At 51.7% G+C, this 24593-nt stretch overlaps 1 protein-coding gene across 12 annotated transcripts in view; it reads left to right on the top strand.

The window, feature by feature from the left end:
- Positions 1-24593, top strand: part of ZNF423 (zinc finger protein 423) — a 367433-nt gene that overhangs the window by 206023 nt on the left and 136817 nt on the right. For all 12 annotated transcript variants that reach the window (XM_054248613.2, XM_035282138.3, XM_035282133.3 and 9 more), the window contains 2 exons: positions 11689-14903; positions 22636-22720. In XM_054248613.2, the coding sequence (XP_054104588.1) occupies positions 11689-14903; positions 22636-22720 (3300 nt within the window). The remainder of the gene's footprint in view (positions 1-11688; positions 14904-22635; positions 22721-24593) is intronic.

Raw genomic sequence — 24593 nt, 5'->3', positions numbered from 1 at the left:
TTTGTCTAAGGGATGGAGCTGCCTGGCAGGCTGTGTGTTCTGCGAGGTCAGAGGCTTCAAGGGGAAAGGTGGACGTGTCCTCGCCCTGTGTGTCCGGCAGCCATGTGGGGGCAGGGGCAGGTGGGGGTGTGCTCGGAGTCTGAGGCTCATCCCCCAACCCCTCCATCATGAGCCAGGGGACCCATGTCCAAGCCATGGATGGCTGCTGGTGCCTTAGATTCTTTGTCTGTATAATGAGAGCATTGGGCTCCAGCTGTATAATGAGGAGTCTTGAAGCTCCTTTTGGGGCTGATGCCCTGGGATTGTAAACGGCAGGGGCCCTCGGGGAATTTTGGCAGGTCAAGTGTGCTTTGCTTGAAAACCATCTTCCATCTTGTGCACGGGTAACTGTAGGTTTAGTTTAGACCCTCCTGGTTATTGATCAGGGCTCAGGGAGATGACACTGTGTCTTGTGTCCACTCAAACCATCCCAGCCATTGCCGGCCTCTCCTTGTCCTGTGACAATTTGTGGTGAGCTGGGAGTCAGTAGCCAGTGACTGTTACAGGCATTATAGAACATTTGTCGTATGTAATGCCTTACAGATATATTCACTGATTTCATCTCTAAAACAACTCTAGTTGGGTCTATGTACAGTCATCCCCATTTTACAGATGTGAAAACTGAGACAAGTTTCTCCATCTGTAAAACCGAGCAAGGGTCATTCACTTGGCTAAGGTCACACACATAGTAAGTGTGGGAGCTGGGACTCTAAGCCCTGATGCTGGCTCTGAGCCACCAGGCAAACACAGATGTCTTCAGGGCCCAGGACACCCCATGATGGGGAGGGAAGTCCTGGGGGTCTGGGCATGCAGGGAGGTGGGGGCCCTGCTCCAAGGAGCCCCAGCTGAGCTCCATCTTCACACACCAGATGCAGACTCTGTGCTGCCAGGCCTTCTCCTTCAAGAAAAACCAGAAGTGGACCAGGCGTGATGGCTTATGACTGTAATCCCAGCACTTGGGGAGGCTGAGGCAGATGGATCACTTGATGCCAGAGTTTGAGACCAGCCTGGGCAACATAGAGAGAGACTCTGTCTCTACAAAAAAAATTAAATAATTAGCCAGGCATGGTGGCATGCTCCTGTGGTCCCAGCTACTTGGGAGGCTGAGGCAGAAGGATCACTTGAGCCAGGAGGTTGAGTCTGTAGTAAGCCATGATTGCGTCACAGCACTCCAGCCTGGGTGACAGAAGGAGACCCTGTCTGTAAAAAAAAAAAAAAAAGCCAGAAGTGACTGAATTAAGGAACAAAAAAACGCTGGGAGTTTTTGATTTGTAAATCCTGGCATTTTTACAAAATCACTAATAAAGTGGGTGGCCCCCAGACTATCCAGTGGGAGGACAGTCATGGTGACCTGTGACCCACTGCCCAGGTCATCATTCCTCCCAGTCCAACTGGCTGGGAGTTGAAGCCCAACTCTTCCAGTCACCATCTGCTTTGTGATGTCAGGATATGACCCAACCTCTCTGTTCTTCCTCATTCCAGGGGCGACCATGTAAGCTCAGCTGCTTATGAGGCTACAAGGGAGACACTGGATGGGGTGCTGGGTTCCATCCTAGGATGCCTGGGTGTGTGGCACCCCACTTACTTGTAATATGGGAGTAATAGCAATAACAAAACCACCACCACCTCCACCACTGCACAGAGTTGCTCCAGGTGTCAGATGGATAATGGGTGTGAGGTGCTGTGCAAAATGTTAAATGCCCTGTAGATGATGGGATTTACAATGAATGATAATAGTGTCTGTCAGTTACATTAGGATCCCCTTTGTTTTCTTTAGCCAGCGTTCATCTAATGTTTTGCAGTTTGTAAACATTAACCACTTTGTCAGGTACTTACTCTTAGTTTCCCCATCCTGTGGATGCGGACATGAGCGCTCAGAGAGGGAAAGTAACTTGCCTAGGGTCACACAGCTAATGATGGCTGAGCAAGCCAGTGCATGTTCTCTAAAACAACCTTCCAGAGCCGCTGAAACTCCTAGCTCTGCTGTCCCACAGGGCTGACATCTCTCTGCAATTGATTGAGTTTCTTCAAGCTTAGGCTGATGTTTTGACTCCCTGGAAGTTTTGTTAAGGGCCTTGGTGGCAGCTGTTTGCTGTCACATGGCATTTCAGCACCTGCAGAGCTGCCTGGAGAAAGGCAGCCTGGCCAGTCTCTGTCTTTGAGCTGTCCAGTGGCCTTCAAGTCTTTCCCCCGCCAAAACCAAAAGAATGATCCCCACTCTTCCTTGGGGATGATGAGATCCCATCTGTAAGAAACTCTCAGCTCCCTGGAGGAAGAATGAGTGAATAGGAGCTGCTGTTATTTTTGCTAATAGCCTAATTCTCACTCAAGATTTCAGGTGGAACCATGTCAGCATCTGGTTACCTTTGCGTGGCTCCTAGGCCTACCTGTGAGGAGACAACTCTGACAGCCTCATCCCTTTCGTTTCCCAGGGTGGACTTTTGATTTCCCAGGGGTCAAACTTAATCCTTTACGCTTCTCTGTTCCTTTAGGAACATCAAGTATCTAGGTGAAGTACTGATACTACCGTTAAAGGGATCCCCTACCCCCGTGCTGTCTCTCTCTAGCAATCTCTCTCTCTAGCAATCTCTCTCTCTCTCTCTCTCTCTTTCTGTACTTCAAAGCAGTAAAGGGTTGCTTTAGAGTTTCATGTTGAAACAGTAATTAATTGACACAGAGATTGGGCAGATAAAAGCATAGAAACCTAAGAATGCTGGGTACTTCTGCCCCCTTTGGAAAACTGGGTATTTAGAGCAAGCTCCATAAATATGTGCTGAATTTAAAAACCACCCAAACCAGGAGATAGTAGAGAGCTAGGATACCTACTACCTGAGGCTTATTCTGTACCCAGGGCAGACACAGACATCATTAATTGATAACAGACTTTAAGAGGTACAAAGCCTCTCAGAGACTTATTCGTTGGATTCTCTCTATCAAGAGTTGAGGAAATTACGCACAAAGAGGGGATATGCTTGCCCATGGTTACACAGTGCTGGAATGTGAAGCCAGTCCAGTAGTGATCTCATCCACTATGGCTCACAGTTACACCCTCTGGGTTTGAGGTTCTGTCCCCTTAGTCATCCCTTTTTCCTTATGAAAGGTATCATGTACTTGCCTCTGAGTAATTTTATAACCTGTTTTCTGCTTGTGAGATTTTGGGTGTCCAACAGACTTCTTTAATCTTATACTCTCTCTGTCCTTTTTGGTTCAAGCTGGCAGTGTTTCTGCCAGTATAAACTTTTCAAGAACCTTATGAGTCTCCTGTGTATGTCATGGGTATTTTCTCCATTATTCAAGATGCTTCCTCACAGATAGTTCCTGGATAATCCCTTCTCTACTTTTGTCTTTTGCTGAGATAGCTCCAGAGCAATACCCCCACATTTCCTAGATGCTAATTTGATCTAGGAGATCTGCGAGTCACATCCTTAATCTCTGAGTCCTTGGTGGACAGTGAGCCAGTGAGAATGGCCCACCCAGCCTGAGAGCTCTGGCCTGTCTCCTGCTGAGCCTTCATAAAATGGGATCCAAGACCCCAATCTGGCCTGCGGATTTACTGTGAGGGGAGCTTGGGACCTTTCAGAGATGCCCACCTCATGATTTTCTGAGCAGCTCCAAGAAGGGGCTTCGGAGGCTGCCCAGTCACCCATGTCATTGAGGAAGTGGCTCAGAAATGGAAGGTGACATTCATAGGGCTCCCAGCAGCAGAGCCACCTCTGAGGACCGAGGCTCCAAACTTTCAGGTTCATATACTCTCTGCTGCAGCAGACCTCCGGGGGTGCAGGGAGACAGAATGGGTATAGATTTGAAGTTTCCCAAGAAGTGAGCAGGAATATGCCCGGATGCCCCTTGAGCTGAATTTGCATCATTTCGTGTCTGGAAGGCCACCTGCTTAGGCTCTGGCTGCCTCTGTGGGAACCACAATCTGCAGTGTGCCCTGAAGCATGTCGGGTCTTGCAGCTCTTGTTCCCCCTGGCTCTAGGAAACACTGACTGGCTCTCCTGGGTTGCCTGGGCTGCTTTGTGTCCACGCTGGGCAACCCTCACCACCAGCTGGGGTCAGAGCTGACCTCTGGCTGGAGATCCCTCTCCAGACTCCGACATGGTTCCACAGTATATTCGTTCATTCTTATGCTGCTATGAAGAAATACCCGAGACTGGGTAATTTATAAGGGAAAGAGGTTTAATTGACTCACAGTTGTTCATGACTCGGAGGGCTTCAGGAAACTTACAATTATGGTGGAAGGGGAAACAAACACATCCTTCTTCACATGGTGGCAGGAAGGAGAAAAATGAGAGCCGAGCAAAGGGGGAAGCCCCTTATACAACCATCAGAGCTCATGAGAACTTACCATCACTAGAATAGCATGGGGAAACCACCCCCATGATTCAGTTACCTCCTACCAGGTCCCTCCCACCACAGGTGGGGATTACAGGAACTACAATTCAAGATGGGTGAGGACACAGCCAAGCCATATCATATGGTGTCTATCAAGTCCTCTTGTCTCTGTGTGACCAACAGGATTTTGGGAACACCAAAGCCTCATCTCTCAAAGAGAATGGACAGCTCCTTTTTTGGAAGAGGAAGGCTGAAGAACATCTAGCATTAGGAGTCAGGAGACTCTGCTTTTCAGTTTGCTTAATGCCCTTTGGCTCTTCAATTTCCACATGTCTCTGCTCATGGCAGACATTACCATTTGATTGTAGCACCCATTTCTTTGGACCTCAGATAAGGCCTCAGAATCCTTCTGAACAGTATTCTAGGCAACTACTACCAATTAGCTAGGCTTGTAAGTTTTCTTCTCTTCTCTGGGCTTAACTTTTCCATCTGTCTCATGTGGGATTGGGTAGTTGGTTCCTGAGTCCAGAGTCCCTTTCCTCTAAGCGTGGGGAAGGGCCACAGTGATTTCCATTCCTGGAGCTCTGGATGTAGGCAGCAAAGAGGCTCTGCTTGGTGTATTACAAAGCTTTGTTCTGTCAGGAGTTGGTCTGCTTGGCAATTTTCATTTTTCTAAAGAAACAGGTGAGTGGCAAGGGGTCCTTCTGGGGGCTTTGTGAAGCACTGTAAGGCCTTTTTGTGCTTATGATGAAGACAGTCTTGATGGCTGGAGTATTGTACAAGATGATCTTTATATTCATCTTGCAGGGGCTTTGGAGAGCATGAATTCCGACTTCCCATGGGCGAGCAGAGGCAGCGGTGGCCTGGCCTACTGATGGACCCTCTGCCTGGTGCCCCAATGTGACTGCCATTGGCACCTTTCTTGCTCTACTCGCCTCTCCTTTGCATGATCCGGAATGTCCATGGGGGAGAACCAAGGTGGGGTGCACCCAAGCGACCCTGCAGCATCCAGCACAGTCCTGGGCATAAGAGGCCCTGCAGACTGGGATGGAAACCTCATTCCTATGGCTGGCTGAGCTCTTGTCCCCTCTGTAGGCTCATGGTCTTTTTTTATTTTTTAAGAGTCAGAGTTTTACTCTGTCACCTAGGTTAGAGTGGCATGATCAGAGCTCACTGCAGCATCAAACTCATGGGCTCAGTTGATCCTCCTGCCTTGGCCTCCCAAGTAGCTAGGTAGCTGGGGCTGCATGTACGTACCCCATGCCTGTGTAATTTTAAAAAGTCTGTTTTTAAGAGGCAGTGTCTTGCTGTATTGCCCAGGCTGGTCTTGAACTCCAGACCTCAAATGATTCTCCCACTTCAGCCACCCAATGTGCAGGGATTATAGGCATGAGTCTCTGTGCCCGGCTGAGTGGTCATTTTTATTCATGCAGATGGAACTGCCCAGCTCAGGAATATCATAGTAACCTGGAACTTCCTGGGCTCTGCTGTCTTCCCCTGCTACTCTGCAGAGAGCCCTCCTAGTGTTCTTTTTAGGGCCTCTTGCATAGCTTAGATGACAGGAGTTCAACTACTCCTCCATCTGTGTCCCCCACTGCAGGAAGCTCCCCCTTTTGGCCCACTCCTGTGAGTCTGTGGGCCAGTCACCCTCCTTTCTTGGCCCGAGCACCTTTTCTGGCAGCCCTGACCTTGATTCTCTGTGACAGAGGAGCCAGGAGCTGTGGCTCCCAGCCATTCTGGCCGGCGGCTTGCGCTGCTATGCGTAGATGAGGTATATCCGAGGTGGTTCTACACGCTGTAGCATCAGCCTGCTGAATTCATGTTCTGCTCCACGCTGGTCACCAAGTATGACCACATGAGTTTGGGAATCACCTGGCTGTTTCTGCTGCTGATGTGTTCTGAAGCCCAGTTAATGTTCTTTTTTCTACTTAATTGAATTTTTATCAAAAATTCTCTCCTCTTTTATGCTTGTTTTCTTTCTCTTCTTGCAGCAGACAGCAAAAGCCTCATATAACCCATTTCTTACTTGGCCTTTTTGCAGGATTAGTCATTTTTAAATGACTTTAATCTCCATTTTGCGAGTGTTTTTTTAAACTCATTTTTGTTATAGTTCTTTGATTGCATTTATTCTGGGTGGTGGGGGAAAAGTGGATCTGGCATTAGTCATTGTACCTCCCACTTGATTTTCTCATGCTTCTACCAAAGCAGGGGGTGTCGGGGGGAGCGGGGGTGGTGGGTAGTGAGGCCTTGTGGGTGAAAACACTGACTGAACAGGACTAAGGGGGTTCACATCCTGACTCTGCTGCCTGCTGGCTGTGTGGCACTGGGCAAGTCACTCAGCCTCCCTGTGCCCTGTTTTTCTCATCTGTAAATGGAAATTATTAACAGTACCTAACTCATTAGTCTATTGAGAGGATTGAATAAGTGAATACACATAAACTCTTAGAAGAATTCCTGGCACATAGCAAAATTGATGCAAGTATTTATTTGAAAATAAAAGGGTAGTGGTTGAGCAGGACTTTCCTTGAACCCCCCTTCTCCCTGATTTCTAGAATATTCATGTTGGTGGAGACTTTGGGATCACCTTGGCCACAGTCACAGATATCATGGGTATCCAGCATCCCGCATGAGGAGAGTGCCATTGCCGTAAGAGAAGAGAACCTCGAGCCGGGCGCGGTGGCTCACGCCTGTAATCCCAGCACTTTGGGAGGCTGAGGTGGGCAGATCACTTGAGATCAGGAGTTTAAGACCAGCCTGGCCAACACGGTGAAACTGCATCTCTACTAAAAATACAAAAATTAGCTGGGCGTCGTGGTGCACACCTGTAATCCCAGCTACTCGGGAGGCTGAGGCAGGAGAATTGCTTTAAACCCAGGAGGTAGAGGTTGCAGTGAGCTGAGATCATGTCATTGCACTCCAGCCTGGGCCACAGAGTGAGACTTTGTCTCCCCGCCACAAAAAAAAAAAAAAAATAGAAAAGAGAACCTCTTCCTCTGCTGACGCCCCTGTAAATACATCCCGAGCTTTGGCCCCAGCCTTTCTCTCTAGCCTGGTTCTAGAGCACTGAGCTAAGTGCCCCAAAGCAAAATGCATTTGGAGGGGGTGGGATGGCAGCAGGAGAGGTTGAATGTTCTTTGAATAAAAGACTTTAAACAGGGCAATCTGAGTTTGGGACTTTATATGTCAACATGCCCATTTTCCCTGATTGGGCCTTTTCAGTTTAAGGAGCCTTATTTTCATTTCAATTCAGATGATTATAATCTCAGCAGTGGCTCAGTTTGTTGCTCCCAGAATAATATGCTTTGCTTTAGTTTCAGAACTTGTTTGCAGAAAAATAAAGCCAAGCAACCAGCCTGCAATGAACCTTGGGTACTCTGGCGCTGGGCAGGTTAAAAGTCTCCTTTTCAAAGCCCAGTGGGTGAATGAGTGATGTGGGGTCTGGGGACCAGGTTCTTAGGCTTAGGAGACGCAGTTTGGCCAGACACTACCGGGGCATGTGGATTGGTACTGGGGGCTAGTTCCTCACCTCCCTGAACCCCGCTTCCTCATCTCAGAAATGGGAATGTTACTGCAGACAGCCAGATATGGTTCTTGTGAGGATGAATAGAAATTAATTGTGGTAATAGACGTACTTAGCCCAGTGCTGGCATGTGGGACATTTTCAATAAATGGAGCTGTTAATATTGTTAGCACTTGTGGTACTAATTAGTACTAATTCTGATTATTGGCAAAATAGTGCTTTTGTTTAACAACTTCATTGAAGTATAATTTGCATACTATAACATTCACTTGTTCGAAGTGAGCGACTCAGCCAGTCTCTGGTAAGTTTACAGAGCTATGCAATCTCCACCCACAGTCTAGTTTTAGGACCGTTTCGTCAGAAGGATCCCTGTCCCTGTTTGCAGCCAGTGCCTGCTCCCACCTCCAGCCTCAGACAGCCGCTAAGCTGGCTTCTGTCTCAGATGCACCTTATTCTGACATTTCATGTCAGTGGCATGATAGTGCTTTCTTCCATTAATTTTCCTCATCCACTCCTCCCAGTGATTCGTTGTTTTTTTTTTTTGAGACGGAGTCTCACTCTGTCGCCCAGGCTGGAGTGCAGTGGCGTGATCTTGGCTCACTGCACCCTCTGCTTTCTGAGTCCAAGCGATTCTCCTGCCTCAGCCTCCCGGATTCCATTTTTTCAGATGTATAAAGTGAGTGGTTAAGAGGAATGCTCAGAGCATGGATGAATTCATGGAGGAGCTGGGAGGGCTCTGTCCTCTGGTTCTCAGGTGGTGCAAAAGGTTTAGGAGCAAATGAAAACTGGCAGAAATACCTGTGTAGGCTTGTCCCAGGGACAGGAGTGATAGTGCTTTCACCTGTCCAGTTGTTGAGGATTCTCCACACATGGGTTGCTGGGTGGGCTCCAGTGAGCTCCTGTATCTCTCTGCGCCCTGATGAGCCCCTCCCAGATATGCAAATCATGGGCCAGCCCTAGCCCTCCTCATGACCGAGGCTCCAAGGAGATCAAAGCCTGAGGATCTGGAGGCTTTACATGTGCACCCGCCCCCCTTCTTACCCACGCAAGGGTGGTCTTATTTGACTGTTTGTCCCACAGAAGCTGGTCCAGGGCCGTGCTACTGTCAAGGAGCCCAAATGTGGATAGTCCTGGCATCAGTCTCTGGCACTGTCATTTCCCAGAGCAAGTCCCTGAGGCCATGCCTCAGTTTCCTTGTCTGTCCAGTGGGAGTGGCCTGAGTGGCCCTGGCTCCCACCTCATTGACAGTTGGGAGAAAGCACTTAGCAGAGTGCTGGGCACACAGGAAGGACTCAGTGGCAGCTTAAGTGAGTTTGAGCGAAGACATCAAAATAAGAAGAAGCCAGTCCAGGCTGGCCAGGAGCGAGGGCCGAGCAGGTCCCCTGGCCCCAGCCGTCTCCTCCCTGGGGTCCCTTTTGTCTGCACTCCACAGAGCCCAGCTGGCAAGAGCTGGGAGTTGGCAGGCAGGGGTTGGGGAACCTCCCACTCCATCTCATCTGGGGAGCTGGCCGCGGCTGCTGCATCGTCCCGGTCTGCCGAGCCCATCATGTGAGGCCCCCGGGGGAGAAGGTGCCAGTGCTCTGGGAGGGTGTTCCTGGAGGCCCCTCGAGCAGGGCTGGGTAGCTGGGCTTCAGAGGTGGGGTGGCTGCTGGGAGTCTTGGAGCTGGGAGCTTCGGAGAGCTGCATGCATCTGGGCTGAGCTGTGCCAGTGGTGCCAGCTGGGGTCAGGTGGATCTTCACATGGTCAGTGAGGGTTGGGGGGCCGGGAGGTGGGGGCAGGGCCTAGGACCAGGCTCATCCCCAGCTGTGAGGGACCCCTCAAGACACCCCAGTCAGCCCTTCTTGTCTTTTTAAGTCTTGGGGTTGGCCTGGGACAGCAGAAGCAGCTTGTGTGGAGAGCCTTGTAGGGAAACCACGGGTCTGTGATATGTGTGTGTGTGTGTGTGTGTGTGTGTGTGTGTGTGTCTGCAGGTAAATGTGTATAAATGAGCGTGTGCATGTATATTTAAGTTTGTGAATGATAGTGTGAGTGTGTGGGAGTGATGGTGCAAATGGTTGTGTGACAGTGGGTGTTGTGTGTGTAGGTGTGTGTGTGTAGGTGTGTGTGTGTGTAGGTGTGTGTGTGTGTGTGTAGGTGTGTGGGTGTGTGTAGGTGTGTGTGTGTAGGTGTGTGTATGTGTGTAGGTGTGTGTAGGTGTGTGTGTGTGTGTAGGTGTGTGTATGTGTGTAGGTGTGTGTGTGTAGGTGTGTGTGTGTGTGTAGGTGTGTGTATGTGTGTAGGTGTGTGTGTGTAGGTGTGTGTGTGTGTAGGTGTGTGTGTAGGTGTGTGTGTGTGTAGGTGTGTGTGTGTGTAGGTGTGTGTGTGTAGGTGTGTGTGTGTGTGTAGGTGTGTGTGTAGGTGTGTATGTGTCAGTGTTCACCTATGCTGGGAACATGGTGCGCCTGCTCCATCCCTTCCTGAAGGTCTGGGCTGCCTCTGGGCCAGGGTTACGTTTGGGTTACGTCTGTGAGGCTCTTCTGAAGACTCAGCCGGGCTGGCTGGCGGCTGGAGAGGCGGGGGCAGTGGTTTATTTCCTCGGGGTTACAAGAGCAAGGTCAGCACAGCCGAATCTGAGCTTTTGTTTGTCTCTCCCCTGCCCGCAGCAGCCTGCGGTCTGTTTCATTCATTATTAAGTTTTAAATCCAGCCGAAGAGAAACTTGAGCCTTGGAACTCACTCCCTGACCGGGCTGGCTCTGCTCGGCCCCCGCCGGGGAATGTCTCTGGCTTTATTCACTGTGTCCTGTGTGCCTTTGTTTTCCCAGAAACGGCCGACCCTTAGGTTTGTTTAGTTTTCCTCTGAGGCTGGACGGGCCGGCTAACGTGGGGGTTGCGAGGGCTGTCCCCAGGGAGGGTGGGATGCAGCGGGGTCTGTGCAAGGATTGCCTCTTCCTAGTCTTTGCAATGGAGTTAAGGACCCGCCTGGCTCTGAGCTCTGTGGCCGTCCACCTCCTCATTCTTCCTCCAATCACTGTCACCATTTCTCCATATCTCCTGGTCCTGGGTGGGATTGGGGTGAATCCAGGGGTGCAGAGGAAACAAAGAAAACCAGGATCTCAGAATGGCCTGGGCTGGGAAACCCACAGATGCGTCTTCAGTGCCCTGGACTCACTTCCCGCCTGAGCACTGGAGCCTGCTGTGTCGTGCCCTGTGATTTCACACCTTCTATGTCCCGTCTGTTACCTGAAGCAGCAGCTTCCGGTTCTGTCAGGCCGCCTGTCCTCAGAGAATGGTGCATGCTATGGCCAATCCAATAAGGGCATTGTTGTTGTTGCAGAATTTTGCCTGTGCTCCTAAGGACCAGTGGGATTTCCTTCCTTCCATGATTAGGGATTGGAGGGGAGTTGACTCCCAGGTGTGGATCAAGTGGCGGGACTTGTCCTCCTTTTGGCCTATGATGGTCTGTGAGTTCGTTTCCAGTGACTTTGTCTAGGCTGCCCACCGTTCCCTATCAGGAAAATGGCCATGAGCCTCCCCTCTGAGGGGGGGGGTACCATATCCTGCCAGGCCCAGGCAGGTGTTGTTGAGGGAAGAGGCATTTCCCCTTCATTATCAGCCGCCCCTCTGGCGTGTCCTCTGCAGACAGGAAGGCCCTGGTGTCCACTTGCTTCCGGCCCCTGCCCCTCCTCGCAGCCCCCTGCAGCCGTTGGCCAGCTGTACAGCCTCAGCCCGCGCGCTGTCGAGAAGCTGGCTCTGTCCTTGTTTCTCGGCAGCCCTGGGAATTGCCTCTAATCTCCTCTCTGCCTTCCCCTGTAGATGGTGATGACGACCCACAACTCTCCTGGGTGGCCTCGTCTCCCTCCAGCAAGGATGTTGCGTCACCCACGCAGATGATCGGAGATGGTTGTGACCTCGGCCTCGGCGAGGAGGAAGGGGGCACAGGCCTGCCGTACCCTTGCCAGTTCTGCGACAAGTCCTTCATCCGCCTGAGCTACTTGAAGAGGCACGAGCAGATCCACAGCGACAAGCTGCCATTCAAGTGCACCTACTGCAGCCGCCTCTTCAAGCACAAGAGGAGCCGCGACCGGCACATCAAGCTGCACACGGGTGACAAGAAGTACCACTGCCACGAGTGCGAGGCGGCCTTCTCCCGCAGCGACCACCTCAAGATCCACCTGAAGACCCACAGCTCCAGCAAGCCCTTCAAGTGCACCGTGTGCAAGCGCGGCTTCTCCTCCACCAGCTCACTGCAGAGCCACATGCAGGCCCATAAGAAGAACAAGGAGCATCTGGCCAAGTCGGAGAAGGAAGCCAAGAAGGACGACTTCATGTGCGACTACTGCGAGGACACCTTCAGCCAGACGGAGGAGCTGGAGAAGCACGTGCTCACCCGCCACCCACAGCTCTCCGAGAAGGCGGACCTGCAGTGCATCCACTGCCCCGAGGTCTTTGTCGACGAGAACACGCTGCTCGCCCACATCCACCAAGCCCACGCCAACCAGAAACACAAGTGCCCCATGTGCCCTGAGCAGTTTTCCTCGGTGGAAGGTGTCTACTGCCACCTGGACAGCCACCGGCAGCCTGACTCCAGCAACCACAGCGTCAGTCCCGACCCCGTGCTGGGCAGCGTGGCCTCCATGAGCAGTGCCACGCCTGACTCCAGTGCCTCTGTGGAGCGTGGCTCCACGCCGGACTCCACCTTGAAGCCTCTGCGGGGGCAGAAGAAGATGCGGGATGATGGGCAGGGCTGGACCAAGGTGGTCTATAGCTGCCCCTATTGTTCCAAGCGGGACTTTAACAGCCTGGCCGTGCTGGAGATCCACCTGAAGACCATCCACGCGGACAAGCCCCAGCAGAGCCACACGTGTCAGATCTGCCTAGACTCCATGCCCACCCTCTACAACCTCAACGAGCACGTGCGCAAGCTGCACAAGAACCACGCCTACCCCGTGATGCAGTTTGGCAACATCTCCACCTTCCACTGCAACTACTGCCCCGAGATGTTCGCCGACATCAACAGCCTGCAGGAGCACATTCGCGTCTCCCACTGCGGCCCCAATGCCAACCCCTCCGATGGCAATAACGCCTTCTTCTGCAACCAGTGCTCCATGGGCTTCCTCACCGAGTCCTCCCTCACTGAGCACATCCAGCAGGCCCACTGCAACGTGGGCAGTGCCAAACTAGAGTCTCCGGTGGTGCAGCCCACACAGTCCTTCATGGAGGTCTATTCCTGCCCCTACTGCACCAACTCCCCCATCTTCGGCTCCATCCTTAAGCTCACCAAGCACATCAAGGAGAACCACAAGAACATTCCACTGGCCCACAGCAAGAAGTCCAAGGCCGAGCAGAGCCCAGTTTCATCTGACGTGGAGGTGTCGTCCCCAAAGCGGCAGCGGCTCTCAGCGAGCGCCAACTCCATCTCCAATGGCGAGTATCCTTGCAATCAGTGTGACCTCAAGTTCTCCAACTTTGAGAGCTTCCAGACTCACCTGAAGCTGCACCTGGAGCTGCTCCTGCGGAAGCAGGCGTGCCCCCAGTGCAAAGAGGACTTTGACTCCCAGGAGTCCCTCTTGCAGCACCTGACAGTGCATTACATGACCACGTCGACCCACTATGTGTGTGAGAGCTGCGACAAGCAGTTCTCCTCAGTGGATGACCTGCAGAAGCACCTGCTGGACATGCACACCTTCGTGCTGTACCACTGCACCCTGTGTCAGGAGGTCTTCGACTCCAAGGTGTCCATCCAGGTGCACTTGGCAGTAAAGCACAGCAACGAGAAGAAGATGTACCGCTGCACGGCCTGCAACTGGGACTTCCGCAAGGAGGCCGACCTGCAGGTGCACGTCAAACACAGCCACCTGGGCAACCCGGCCAAGGCTCACAAGTGCATCTTCTGCGGGGAGACCTTCAGCACTGAGGTGGAGCTGCAGTGCCACATCACCACGCACAGCAAGAAGTATAACTGCAAGTTCTGCAGCAAAGCCTTCCACGCCATCATCCTGCTGGAGAAGCACCTGCGGGAGAAGCACTGTGTGTTCGACGCTGCAACCGAGAACGGCACGGCCAACGGGGTGCCCCCCGCGGCCTCCAAGAAGGCTGAGCCGGCCGACCTGCAGGGCATGCTGCTTAAGAACCCCGAGGCGCCCAACAGCCACGAGGCCAGTGAGGACGACGTGGACGCGTCGGAGCCCATGTACGGCTGCGACATCTGCGGTGCGGCCTACACCATGGAGGTGCTGCTGCAGAACCACAGGCTGAGGGACCACAACATCCGGCCAGGCGAGGATGACGGCTCGCGCAAGAAGGCTGAGTTTATCAAGGGCAGCCACAAGTGCAACGTCTGCTCACGGACTTTCTTCTCGGAGAATGGGCTACGGGAGCACCTGCAGACGCACCGGGGCCCTGCCAAGCACTACATGTGTCCCATCTGTGGCGAGCGCTTCCCTTCGCTGCTGACGCTCACTGAGCACAAGGTCACACACAGCAAGAGCCTGGACACGGGCACCTGTCGCATCTGCAAGATGCCCCTGCAGAGCGAGGAGGAGTTTATCGAGCACTGCCAGATGCACCCCGACCTGCGCAACTCGCTCACGGGCTTCCGCTGCGTGGTCTGCATGCAGACAGTCACCTCCACACTCGAGCTCAAGATCCATGGCACCTTCCACATGCAGAAGCTGGCAGGCAGCTCGGCGACGTCCTCCCCTAATGGCCAGGGGCTGCAGAAGCTCTATAAGTGTGCGCTGTGCCTCAAGGAGTTCCGCAGCAAGCAGGACCTGGTGAAGCTCGACGTCAATGGGCTGCCCTACGGCCTCTGCGCCAGCTGCATGGCCCGCAGCGCCAACGGACAGGTGGGAGGCCTGGCCCCGCCCGAGCCCGCTGACCGGCCCTGTGCCAGCCTCCGCTGTCCCGAGTGCAGCGTCAAGTTCGAGAGTGCTGAAGACCTGGAGAGCCACATGCAGGTGGACCACCGTGACCTCACGCCAGAGACCAGTGGGCCCCGGAAAGGGACCCAGACGTCGCCAGTGCCCCGGGTAAGTGTGGCCCACCTCATCCTGCCTCTGCTTCCCTCCTTGGGGTTCCTCTGATTCCCACAGGAGCCACATACCCTGAGTGCTGTGTTTCTGAGAAGTGGCGCTGTCTTGTGGTGGTGACGCACAACTGCTGTGCCATAGACTCCTTGAGTTTGAACCTCAGCAGTGCCATTCCTTTCCAGCCATGTGATGGGCTCCTGTTATTTATCTTTCTGGGCCTCATTTGTCAAGTGCTCATCTGTAAAATGGGAATCATAATTGTCACAGCCTCAAAGAATTGCTGTGAGAGGCCAATGACATCATACAGGTAACGTGCCTAGCACAGTGTTTCCTGCACAGTGAGGACGCATGGGTGTTTTTGTTGTTCAGCTGGGGTAGACAGACTCGTTTGCTTATTGGGTCTCCTTAGGCAAGTCCCTGATTTCTCTGGGCCTTAGATCCAGGATTCTTTTGACAGTTCATAGAGATGCCACACACATACATACAAGGGGCCAAGCCCGGCTTGGTGGTGCTAACTGTCATCACCAGCTGATACTTTCATCACTAGTGGCCTCATTACACTTAGTGCAGTTGCTGACACATGGAAGGCCTTTCAACGTGGTCTCATGAAGGGCCTTCCACGTGGTTCCGATTGCCATTATCATTAGTGACTGATTGATTTTTTTATCACGTTTTCCCTGAGCACCCATTATGATTATGTGCCTGGGAGCCAAGGATAACCAGAAATGGACCTTGACTTGGGGACCTGTGGACCAGAGGGAGCCACAGGCCCATGACAAGTGGCTTTCAATGAGCTGGCACGAAGTCCAGGCTATGGGTGGGCCCACGCAGACCTTGGGTACAGGGGCTGAGGGTACCCGATGGTGGGCCTGGTGCCTGCATGGCCCTTGGGTATCAGACAGAACAGACCCTGGACTCTCATCGAGTCTGTGCTGTCTGTTTCCAGACTGAAGAGGTGTCAGGCAGATCTTGGGAGTACCTTTTCCTCGAGGACTGCTGCTGGCACCATTGGCAGGGAGACAGGATTTGGGGAAGGGCCGGCTGCCACAGGTGCCTGCTGGGACACAGGGGTGTTCGCTGATGGTGTTTGTCCTGGGATTCTGTCATTTTGAGGGGGTGAAGAAGGCAGAAGCAGAGAGAAGAGGGCCAGAGACAGTGAAGGGAGGACCCCGCAGTGGAAGGGGCTTCAGCGCCTGCTGATCCCGCCTCCTGGTGTTATACACACAGGCCCACGGGAGTCCAGAGGGGCAGGGGCACCTGTCCATGGACATCTGCCTGAAGAGAGGAGCACTTGAATTAAAACAGAGAGGGTGGGTGCTGTGGCTTAGTCAAGGAAAGGAAAGGAAAGGAAGAGAGAGAGAGAGAGAGAGAGACAGAGAGAGAGAGAGAGAGGGAGGAGAGAGAGAGAGAGAGAAAAGAAGGAGGGAGAGAGAGAGAAAGAGAAAGAAAGAGAGAAAGAAAAAGAAAGAAGGAAAGAAAGAAAACAGAGTGTTATAACAATACCCTACCTTCTCAGGGCCTTTTGGATGATCCAGGCTTCTAAACAGGGCCCCGTCCAGGGGGCTGAGCATGGGCATTAGTTTCTGCTTCCCTGCTCTGTCCCACTCAGCCTTTCTAGGGGGGCATAGGTGGTCTCAGGGAGTGTTTGGGTCTTGGAGTCAGGTGACCTGGGTTAAAATCTCCTTCTCCTAGGACCCAGCAGTAATTCGACCTCTCTGGGCCTCCGTGCTCCACTACGAAGCCGGAGGCAGTAGCAGTGGTAATGAATACTGATAGTAATGGAACCGTAATAGCGTCTCTCCTGGGCTGACATCTCTGCATCCAGGAAGAAACTGGGGGCCTCCCTGGTTTTTTAACCATCATCTGCTCCGATCGGTCACTGCCTGTTCCCATTAGTTGTGAACTGTCGTGACTATTTATCATGCTGACCTCAGTGTTTTGCTCTGAGGATTAAACGTGTAAAGTAAGTGCCAAGTGCATAATAAAGGTCTCTTGTTATTTTCCCCTTTACAGTAGCAATCCACACTCTTTGAGGAGTAAGGACATGCCGAGCACTTTCTATTTAATCCTTACAGTATTTCATGTTGTAAGTGAGGAAACTGAGGCATAGCACAGTGAGGTCACTTGCCTCAAGCCCCAGCTTTTGAGAGCTGAGAGGGACTTGCACCCAGGCGGACAGCATTGGTAGCACTGACCCTGGTCTTAAGCAACAGCGCACTCAGCAGCTCTGGACCGCATTGTGGCTGCAAGAAGGGAGAGGCCGGCTGGGGTGGGGTCCCGGGTGGTCATGGCTGCACTTAGGCTGTGGGGTAGCGCGGCTGGCCTGGGTCACTGTGCCTGCTTCTCCTGGGTGCCCCTCAGCCCGGATCACTCCTTCCTTTCTGGCACTGCCCACCATGGTGCTGGGTTTCCTGAGGCTGCTTCTAGAGCCTCCAGAGCCTTGGGCTGTGTGAGCCTCCCTGGAGTGCTCTGCATCTGACATCAAGCGCCACTTTGTGAAAGCCCTACTATGTGAGAAGCGCTCTGCTGGCCTCTTTTAGGGCATTTCTGTGGCATCAACCTGGGAACCTTGCTGTGGCCTGTGTTTTGGCAAAGAGAGGCTCCAGCTCAGAAAGGTGATGCCATATACCAAGGAGCCACAGCTGCGTGCGGCTGTACAGGGACTGAAAGTCAAGGGGAGTGTGTTTTCTGGGGACTCCCAGCCCTTCCTCCCCCTGCCTTCTGGCCTTGCGTGACTGGGGATGAGCTATAAAATCCCAGCTTTGCCTGCCTAGAGGCCCTGGGCAGATGGGCCATCGCAGAAAGGAGCTGGACAAAGCCCAGGTACCTCCCCAGCCAAGGCGGCATTCTCTGGGGCCTTGCCCCCTGCCTGGGCACACCTGGGGGCAGGGGCCCAGCTGTCTGTTAGCCCACCCCTTCCCTCCCTGAGGACCCACTCATGTAAGAACAGACTCTGGAGGTTTCACAGGGGCTTGGGGGCTGGCAGGCTGGGACCCTCGGGAGTGTATCCATAGCAACCGGCTCTCAGAGGACTGGGTTCCTGTGGGGCCAAGGCTGCTGTCGCCTGGAGTGTGAAGCATTGAAGTTCCACCTCCCCCTCTGTTTATGGGTAATGACAACATCACCTCAACTCGGGACCAGTGTGGGCAGACCCTGGCCGTCCATCCACCCTGCAGATCCCATGGTGCCTTTCTCTGCTGGGTGGGGCAGGCCGGGTGTTCTCACACCCATTTTACAGCCAAGCAAACAGACATCCAGGTTAGAGGGCCTGTCCAGATCCTACTAGGTTTCTGTCACCTAGACCAGGACTTGCAAGACATCTGGGACACAGAGCTGAGAACCGCAGGGCAGACAGTGGGCATCGAATTCCAGTACCCCTGCTCACCAGCAAGAGGCTCTGACCAAGTGCTGCAGCCTCTGGAAACCCCACCTTCCCCATGCCTAGAGTGGAGCTCGCAGAGGGTTTGTGAGTATTTGCTATAAATGCTGCTCGAACATGGCAGGTTCTCAGTGAACATTGTCTGTGGTCACAATCGTGGAAATTTAGCAGCTCTGGCCAGCTCTTCCTTCTCTCCTTTGTGTCTTCAAGGGCCCGGCCATTTCTTCTCTGCTCTCCCTCTCCTGTCTCCGCCATTCCCAAGTGTGTTTTCTTCCTGCCCAGGCCCCACTCTGCAGTTGCTCAGGGCTGTGCTGGGGGAGGTAGTGCTGGCCACAGGCCCTGGAACTCAGCTCTGGTTCTCCTGGGCTGGGCCCCAGGGAAGGGGCTTATGGCAGGGGAGATGCTTAGAGTGCCAAGTTCTGTCTTTCTGTAATTATGTCTCCTAGTGGGGGCTGAAGCTCCAGGAGGAGGGGGTCTCCAGGGGGGTTGAGAGTGGGGACAGACCAGGAGTAGATATGTTGCAGTGAGGACTGGGGTCCAGCCATGCTTGGAGGGTCTGGGGGGCTGGTGAGCCTGTGTATGTGTTTGCCTGTGTGTGTGCACATGTGTGCACTTATGAGTCTACATGTGCATACATGAGGGTATACAGTACATGTGGGAATGGGTCTGTGTATACATTTGTGTTGGATGTGCATCTGTGGGCATATTTGGGAGTATCGGTGTGCATATTGGGGTTGCAGTGAGTGAGCTGAAGGCAGGGTCTCTGGATGAGTGTGGACATGCCCATTTGTGTGGCCTGGTTCATCCAGGTGGATGGCCCTGCTTCTCTGGGGATTGCATGTATGTATCTGTGTTACAGGTTGCTGTGTATGGGGGTTGTGGGTGTGTCTGTGAAGGTCTTGTATGTTGCCGGTGAGTTGGGGTGAGGATGAGCACATGAATGCACACATGTGTGCATGCGTGTCTGTGACTTGTGTGTGTGTGTGTGTGTGAGGGGTCAGCCCTTACCCTGACCCCTCCCTTGGGAACCCTCTGAAGCCCAGCGCCCCACTAGGAGGAGCTCAGTTATTGAGCAGTGCTCTTCCTATCACCAAGGAGTGGCAGAGTGGCATTTGGGGGCAGCTTGTCTTCTTGCCCAAGCCCCTGTGAGCTCCATGCACACTGAGCTCCCTTTATTCACCTGCCCCTGGGAAGGGCACCCAAGTTACTGTGATCATGGGCTGTTGCCTGCATGCCTCTGGACCAGCCATGGCTGCAGCCTTCAGAGACTTCCACCCAAGTAAATCCCCATCCTTGGAGGCATGGTCTTCTGCCCCCAGTCATGGCTGTGGCCTGGTACCACCCCCTTCCTCCCACCCACCCACTTACAGGCCTGGTTGGTCCTCACCCGGCAGCCCTCCCATGGGTTTCCTTGTGAATGGGTTTCCTTGTGATGAAGCTTTCTGTGGTGTGCTTCATTCATTCATTCACTCACTCATTCATTCATTCACTAACTCACTCATTCACTAACTCATTCATTCATTCATTCATTCATGCACCAAGGGCTCTTGCACTCTACCAAGCACATGTGAGACAGAAGGGATGGTTTTGATGGTGGAGACACCTGAGGTGGTTTCTCTCCATGACCATGGCCCTGGAGTTGACCTGAGATGGATACTCTGGGCTGCGTCCCCTGAGCAGACCTCAGGCCCTGCAGTCTCCTTGGGCCTGGACATCTCCCTTTGCCTGTGGCGAGGCTGGACTCCCCAGCCCTGTCTTCCCTCCACCCTGCCCCTGACTCACCTAGCTCTTCCGAGGGCCTTCCCATGCAGAGTACCTGTGTCTGAGCCCCAGGCTGTGGTCTGTACTCAGGATACAGCGAACCCCTGAGGTCTTCTGAAACATTGTGGGGAAAGGCCCCTGTTTTTGTCAGATCGGGTCTGAGGCGTCCAGCACCAGCTTTTCCAGTTGTTTCTTCATTCATTCATTTGTTCAACAAGCACTTTCTTAACAAAATAATGATCATAATAAAAGTTAAGTAATTATTATACACTGACCCTAGGTCAGGCCTGCACTAGGGTGGTGTAGGTCCAAGACACTGAAGTCGTCTGTGGTTCTCTTTGTCACTTCTGCCTGAGTAGAATGCTCTGCATATGTTATTCTGCAACTTTGTTTATGTGTTCAGCAAAGGCTCGTTAAGCACTTCATGTCCTTGTGCTGCTTCAAAGGTGGACAAAACATGTTCCTGGCCCGGTGGGTGCTCGTGGTACAAGAGGGGAGCAGATGAACCAATCTGTAATTACACAACAATGTATTATTCACCCAGGGTCCTTTAGCATAATTATGCCCAGGGTCCTGGACCCATTCTGGGTGAAAAGAGAAGGCTTCTCAGAAGAGGTGACATTTGAACTGAGTGAAGAATGGAGGGGTGTTGCAGGTAGGGGAACCAACACAGGCAAAGGCCTGCAGTTACTTAGGGAACTGTGAGTGTGGGTGGAAAGAGGGAAATAGGAACAGAGAACAGGTGGGATGAAACAGAAATTAATTCAAAAGATGGTGGGATTTAAAATCAACCATGTCAAGAATTACACTAAATATAAATGGAGTTAAAATTTCAATCTAAAGGTAGAGATTGTCAGATTAGATGCAAAGAAAAAAAGCAAGACTTAATTGCATGCGATCTATAGGGCCTGGACTTTACATATAAAGACACGGATAGGTTAAAAGTAAAAGGAAAGAAAAATGTGCACCATGCAAGAACTCATCATAACATTTCAGAATGATAAAGAGGGAGGTGGGAGCTGAGACGGTTGAGTTCCCTGGTGGTTCATCTGGCTGCATAGTTGAGGGCTGGGCCTGGCTCCTTAGCCAAGAAATCTGAAGTCCTGCTCCCTTTTCCAGAAGTAAGAGAAGCCCTCTCATCCCAGGAACGGAAGTGGTCTTCAAAAACCTTGGATATTTTGATTCCCAATACCACCCCTCTTTCTTCAGAAAACCCCACAGCCACAGTCCCTCCCTCAGACAGTCAACACCACCTCTGTCCCTGGGGTGCTTCAGAACTATTCGGCATTAGTTGTGAGAGTGAGCTTCACTCTTTGGAATGACTTTTCAAGAAGCTTTGAAGCTCATCATCTCAGTTTTTCTGCCCTCAGCTCCCACAGGCAGCTGGTTATAGCCCCTGTGTATGGAAACCAGCTGCAGGAACCCTTGGGGCCATGTATGCTTAGGGCAGATGAAGAGTTCCTTAGCCACCCTTGAACACTAGAGTTGGCAAGAACAGTGTCCCCTGCTCAGCCACATGGTTATTAGGGTGGGTAAATGGATGAGAAAGTTATCGGATGGGTAGAAAGATAGATGGATGAATGGGTGGATGGATAGATGTGTTTATAGATGGACAAATGGGTAAAAAGATAATAGGTAGGTAGATGGATGGATAGATAGATGGGTGGGTAGATGGGTGGATGTGTGGATGTGTATGTAGATGAGTGGGTAGATGGGTGAGTGTGTATGTAGATGGATGGTAGACAGAGGATGTATGTATGGATGGATGGATGGGTAGATGGGTGGGTATGTATGTAGATGGATGGATGGGTAGATGGAGGTTGGATGGGTGGGTATGTATGTAGATGGATGGATGGGTAGCTGGAGGATGGATGGGTGAGTATGTATGTAGATGGATGGGTAGAAGGAGGCTAGATGGGTGGGTATGTATGTAGATGGTTGGATGGGTAGATGGAGGTTGGATGGGTGGGTATGTTTATAGATGATTGGATAGATAGAGGATGGATGGATGGGTGGGTAGATGGAGGATAGATGGGTGGGTCTGTAGGTAGGTATATATGTAGATGGATGGATGGGTAGATGGAAGATAGATGGGTGGGCCTGTGGGTAGGTATGTATGTAGATGGATGGACAGGTAGATGGAGGATGGATGGATGGGTCTTTGGGTAGGTATGTATGTAGATGGGTAAATTGGGTGGATATGTATGTAGATGGAGGATGGATGGATGGGTCTTTGGGTAGGTATGTATGTAGACAGGAGGGTGGATGGCTGGGTGGATGGATGGGGCATGGGTAGTTGGATTTTCCCTTCTAAGCAAGGAGGCCTCCCTTTTCTCCCTTAAAGCTTCACCTTGAGATGGGCAGATTTCCCAGCTCTAGCAGAGGAGCAACTCCCTTGGAATGTAGCCTCATTCCCCTTCCCCAATCTGGTAGAGCTGGATTTAGAGGTAGGTGGGAAGAGAATGGCCTGGGGAAGCAGGAGGGAACTGGAGCCATTCTGGAAAGTCTTGAGCCCAGCCACCTAGGAGCTTTTGCTTTCTGCTTTTTCCTACTTCCTGCCTCTCTAAATATTTTCTTTCTGGTTCCAAACAGAAAAAGACATACCAGTGCATCAAGTGCCAGATGACCTTCGAGAACGAGAGAGAGATCCAGATCCACGTTGCCAACCACATGATTGGTAAGAGAGCATTTCCTCCCAGTCATGCTGGAGCTACTCTTTGGGGTTTGAAATTTGCGGTTCCCATCGTCATTTTACCGGCTTTTAGGCCAAAGGATAGAGTCACTGCTGCTATTTCTGAAGACAGTGCAAATGGGAGTGAAAATGTCAGAATGGGAGCCCTTTCTCCACTGAGCCATCCTGTCGCAGCTCCACTCACATTGCAATCAAACTTTTGACAATCTCTTCCATTTCCCAGCATAAATTTCCCTCCATTTCTGAAACAAAGTGCTTTCCAGTTGTCAAGCACTCAGGAGCAATTATGCTTCAATTTTGTGTGTCATGACATTGAATAGATTTAACTGCTCACATTTCCCCACTCAACATGGTGAATTCCTCAGGCACATTGTCAAAACAGAACACTTACAAAGTTATTTCGGTATTTTTCCCATTCCTCTTCAAGTGGTTTTGGACTTTGGAAAATTCAGCCTTTCTAGAAGGGCAGCTTGCAAAATCCTATAGAGTTCACACACTTGGCACAAGAGACCCGGGAAGCTGTGAGGTCTCCTTTACCTTGGATGGGTGGATGTGGTCTCCTTGGCAGCTAGCCGTGTCCTCGTAGTAGGAGAGGGCACAGTTGGATATTCTGATGGGCATGGAGGGAAGGGGCTGGCCTGTGGTGGGCTGGGGCCTGGAAGAGCTTCAGAAGCCTGGTACCCTGGGTCTTTGTTGCACATGTGATCACTTTCTCCGGGACTCTAGTCTGAGCAGTAAAGTTGCAGCCACAGGTTGATCTTTACTTCATCTCTGTTTTTCTTCTTCTAGCATCTTTTCGTTGTTGTCTTAACAGCCATCAGAGTACTGGTTTACAAAACCCTTTACTGCGTACAGTTAGAAAACCTCATAAGTGAGCAGCTTCATGAATTTTTGTGAACTAAACACACTTGTATAACCCACACACAGACCAAGGAACAGACTATTTCCAGCATCTCAAAAGCTTCCCTCTCAGCCTCCTCCAGGCCCCCTCTACCACCAGCAGGTCATCATGATGCTGATGTCTAGTAATATAGGTTGGTTCTACTCATTTGCACCTGGCATCTTTCACTTTTCACATTATTGCCTCTAGTTGGAGATCATGCCTCTCATTGACGTATAGTAATCTGTCACAGGAACGCGCCAGCCACCAGTTATCTGATTCTTGATGAGCCCATTCTGATATAGTGCTGGCACCTTCATGAACATGTCTTCTTTTGTTTTGTTTTGTTTTTGAGACAGAGTCTCACCCTGTCACCTAGGCTGGAGTGTAGTAGCACAATCTCTGCTTACTGCAACCTCTGCCTCCTAGGTTCAAGTGAGTCTCCTGCCTCAGCCTCCCAGGCAGCCTGGACTTAGAGTCATGTGCCATCATGCCTGGCAAGTGTTTTTGTATTTTTAGTAGAGACAGAGTTTCACTATGTTGGCCAGGGTGGTCTCAAACTCCTGACCTCAAGTGATCTGCCCATCTCGGCCTCCCAAAGTGCGGAGATTACAGGCGCGAGCACCGCACCCGGCCCCAGGTACATGTCTCCTGATGAACATATGTATGTGATTTTACTGTGATTATAGGACTATACAGATAATATATTTTGTGTTTATATACAATATACTGTTATATACTATATTATTTATATATGCAAATATGTATATAAAATGGGAATATAGGATTTGTATGGACTTGCTGAGTCACAGGTTAAATGATGTTCACCTTTAGTAAATGCTGACAAATACATTTGTGAAGCGGCTGTATGAACTTTGGCCCCCGCTAGTGGTATATGAGAGTTTCAGTTTGCTCCAAATTTGTACAGTCATTGAGGTTTTGTTTAAGGTTTGCATTGCCATTCTTCACTAAAGGCCA

The sequence above is a fragment of the Callithrix jacchus genome, chromosome 20 (assembly GCF_049354715.1).
Source record: "Callithrix jacchus isolate 240 chromosome 20, calJac240_pri, whole genome shotgun sequence".
Taxonomy (NCBI): Eukaryota; Metazoa; Chordata; class Mammalia; order Primates; family Cebidae; genus Callithrix; species Callithrix jacchus.
Note: the sequence above shows the minus strand (reverse complement) of the source record. Positions and strands in the feature narration are given on the sequence as shown.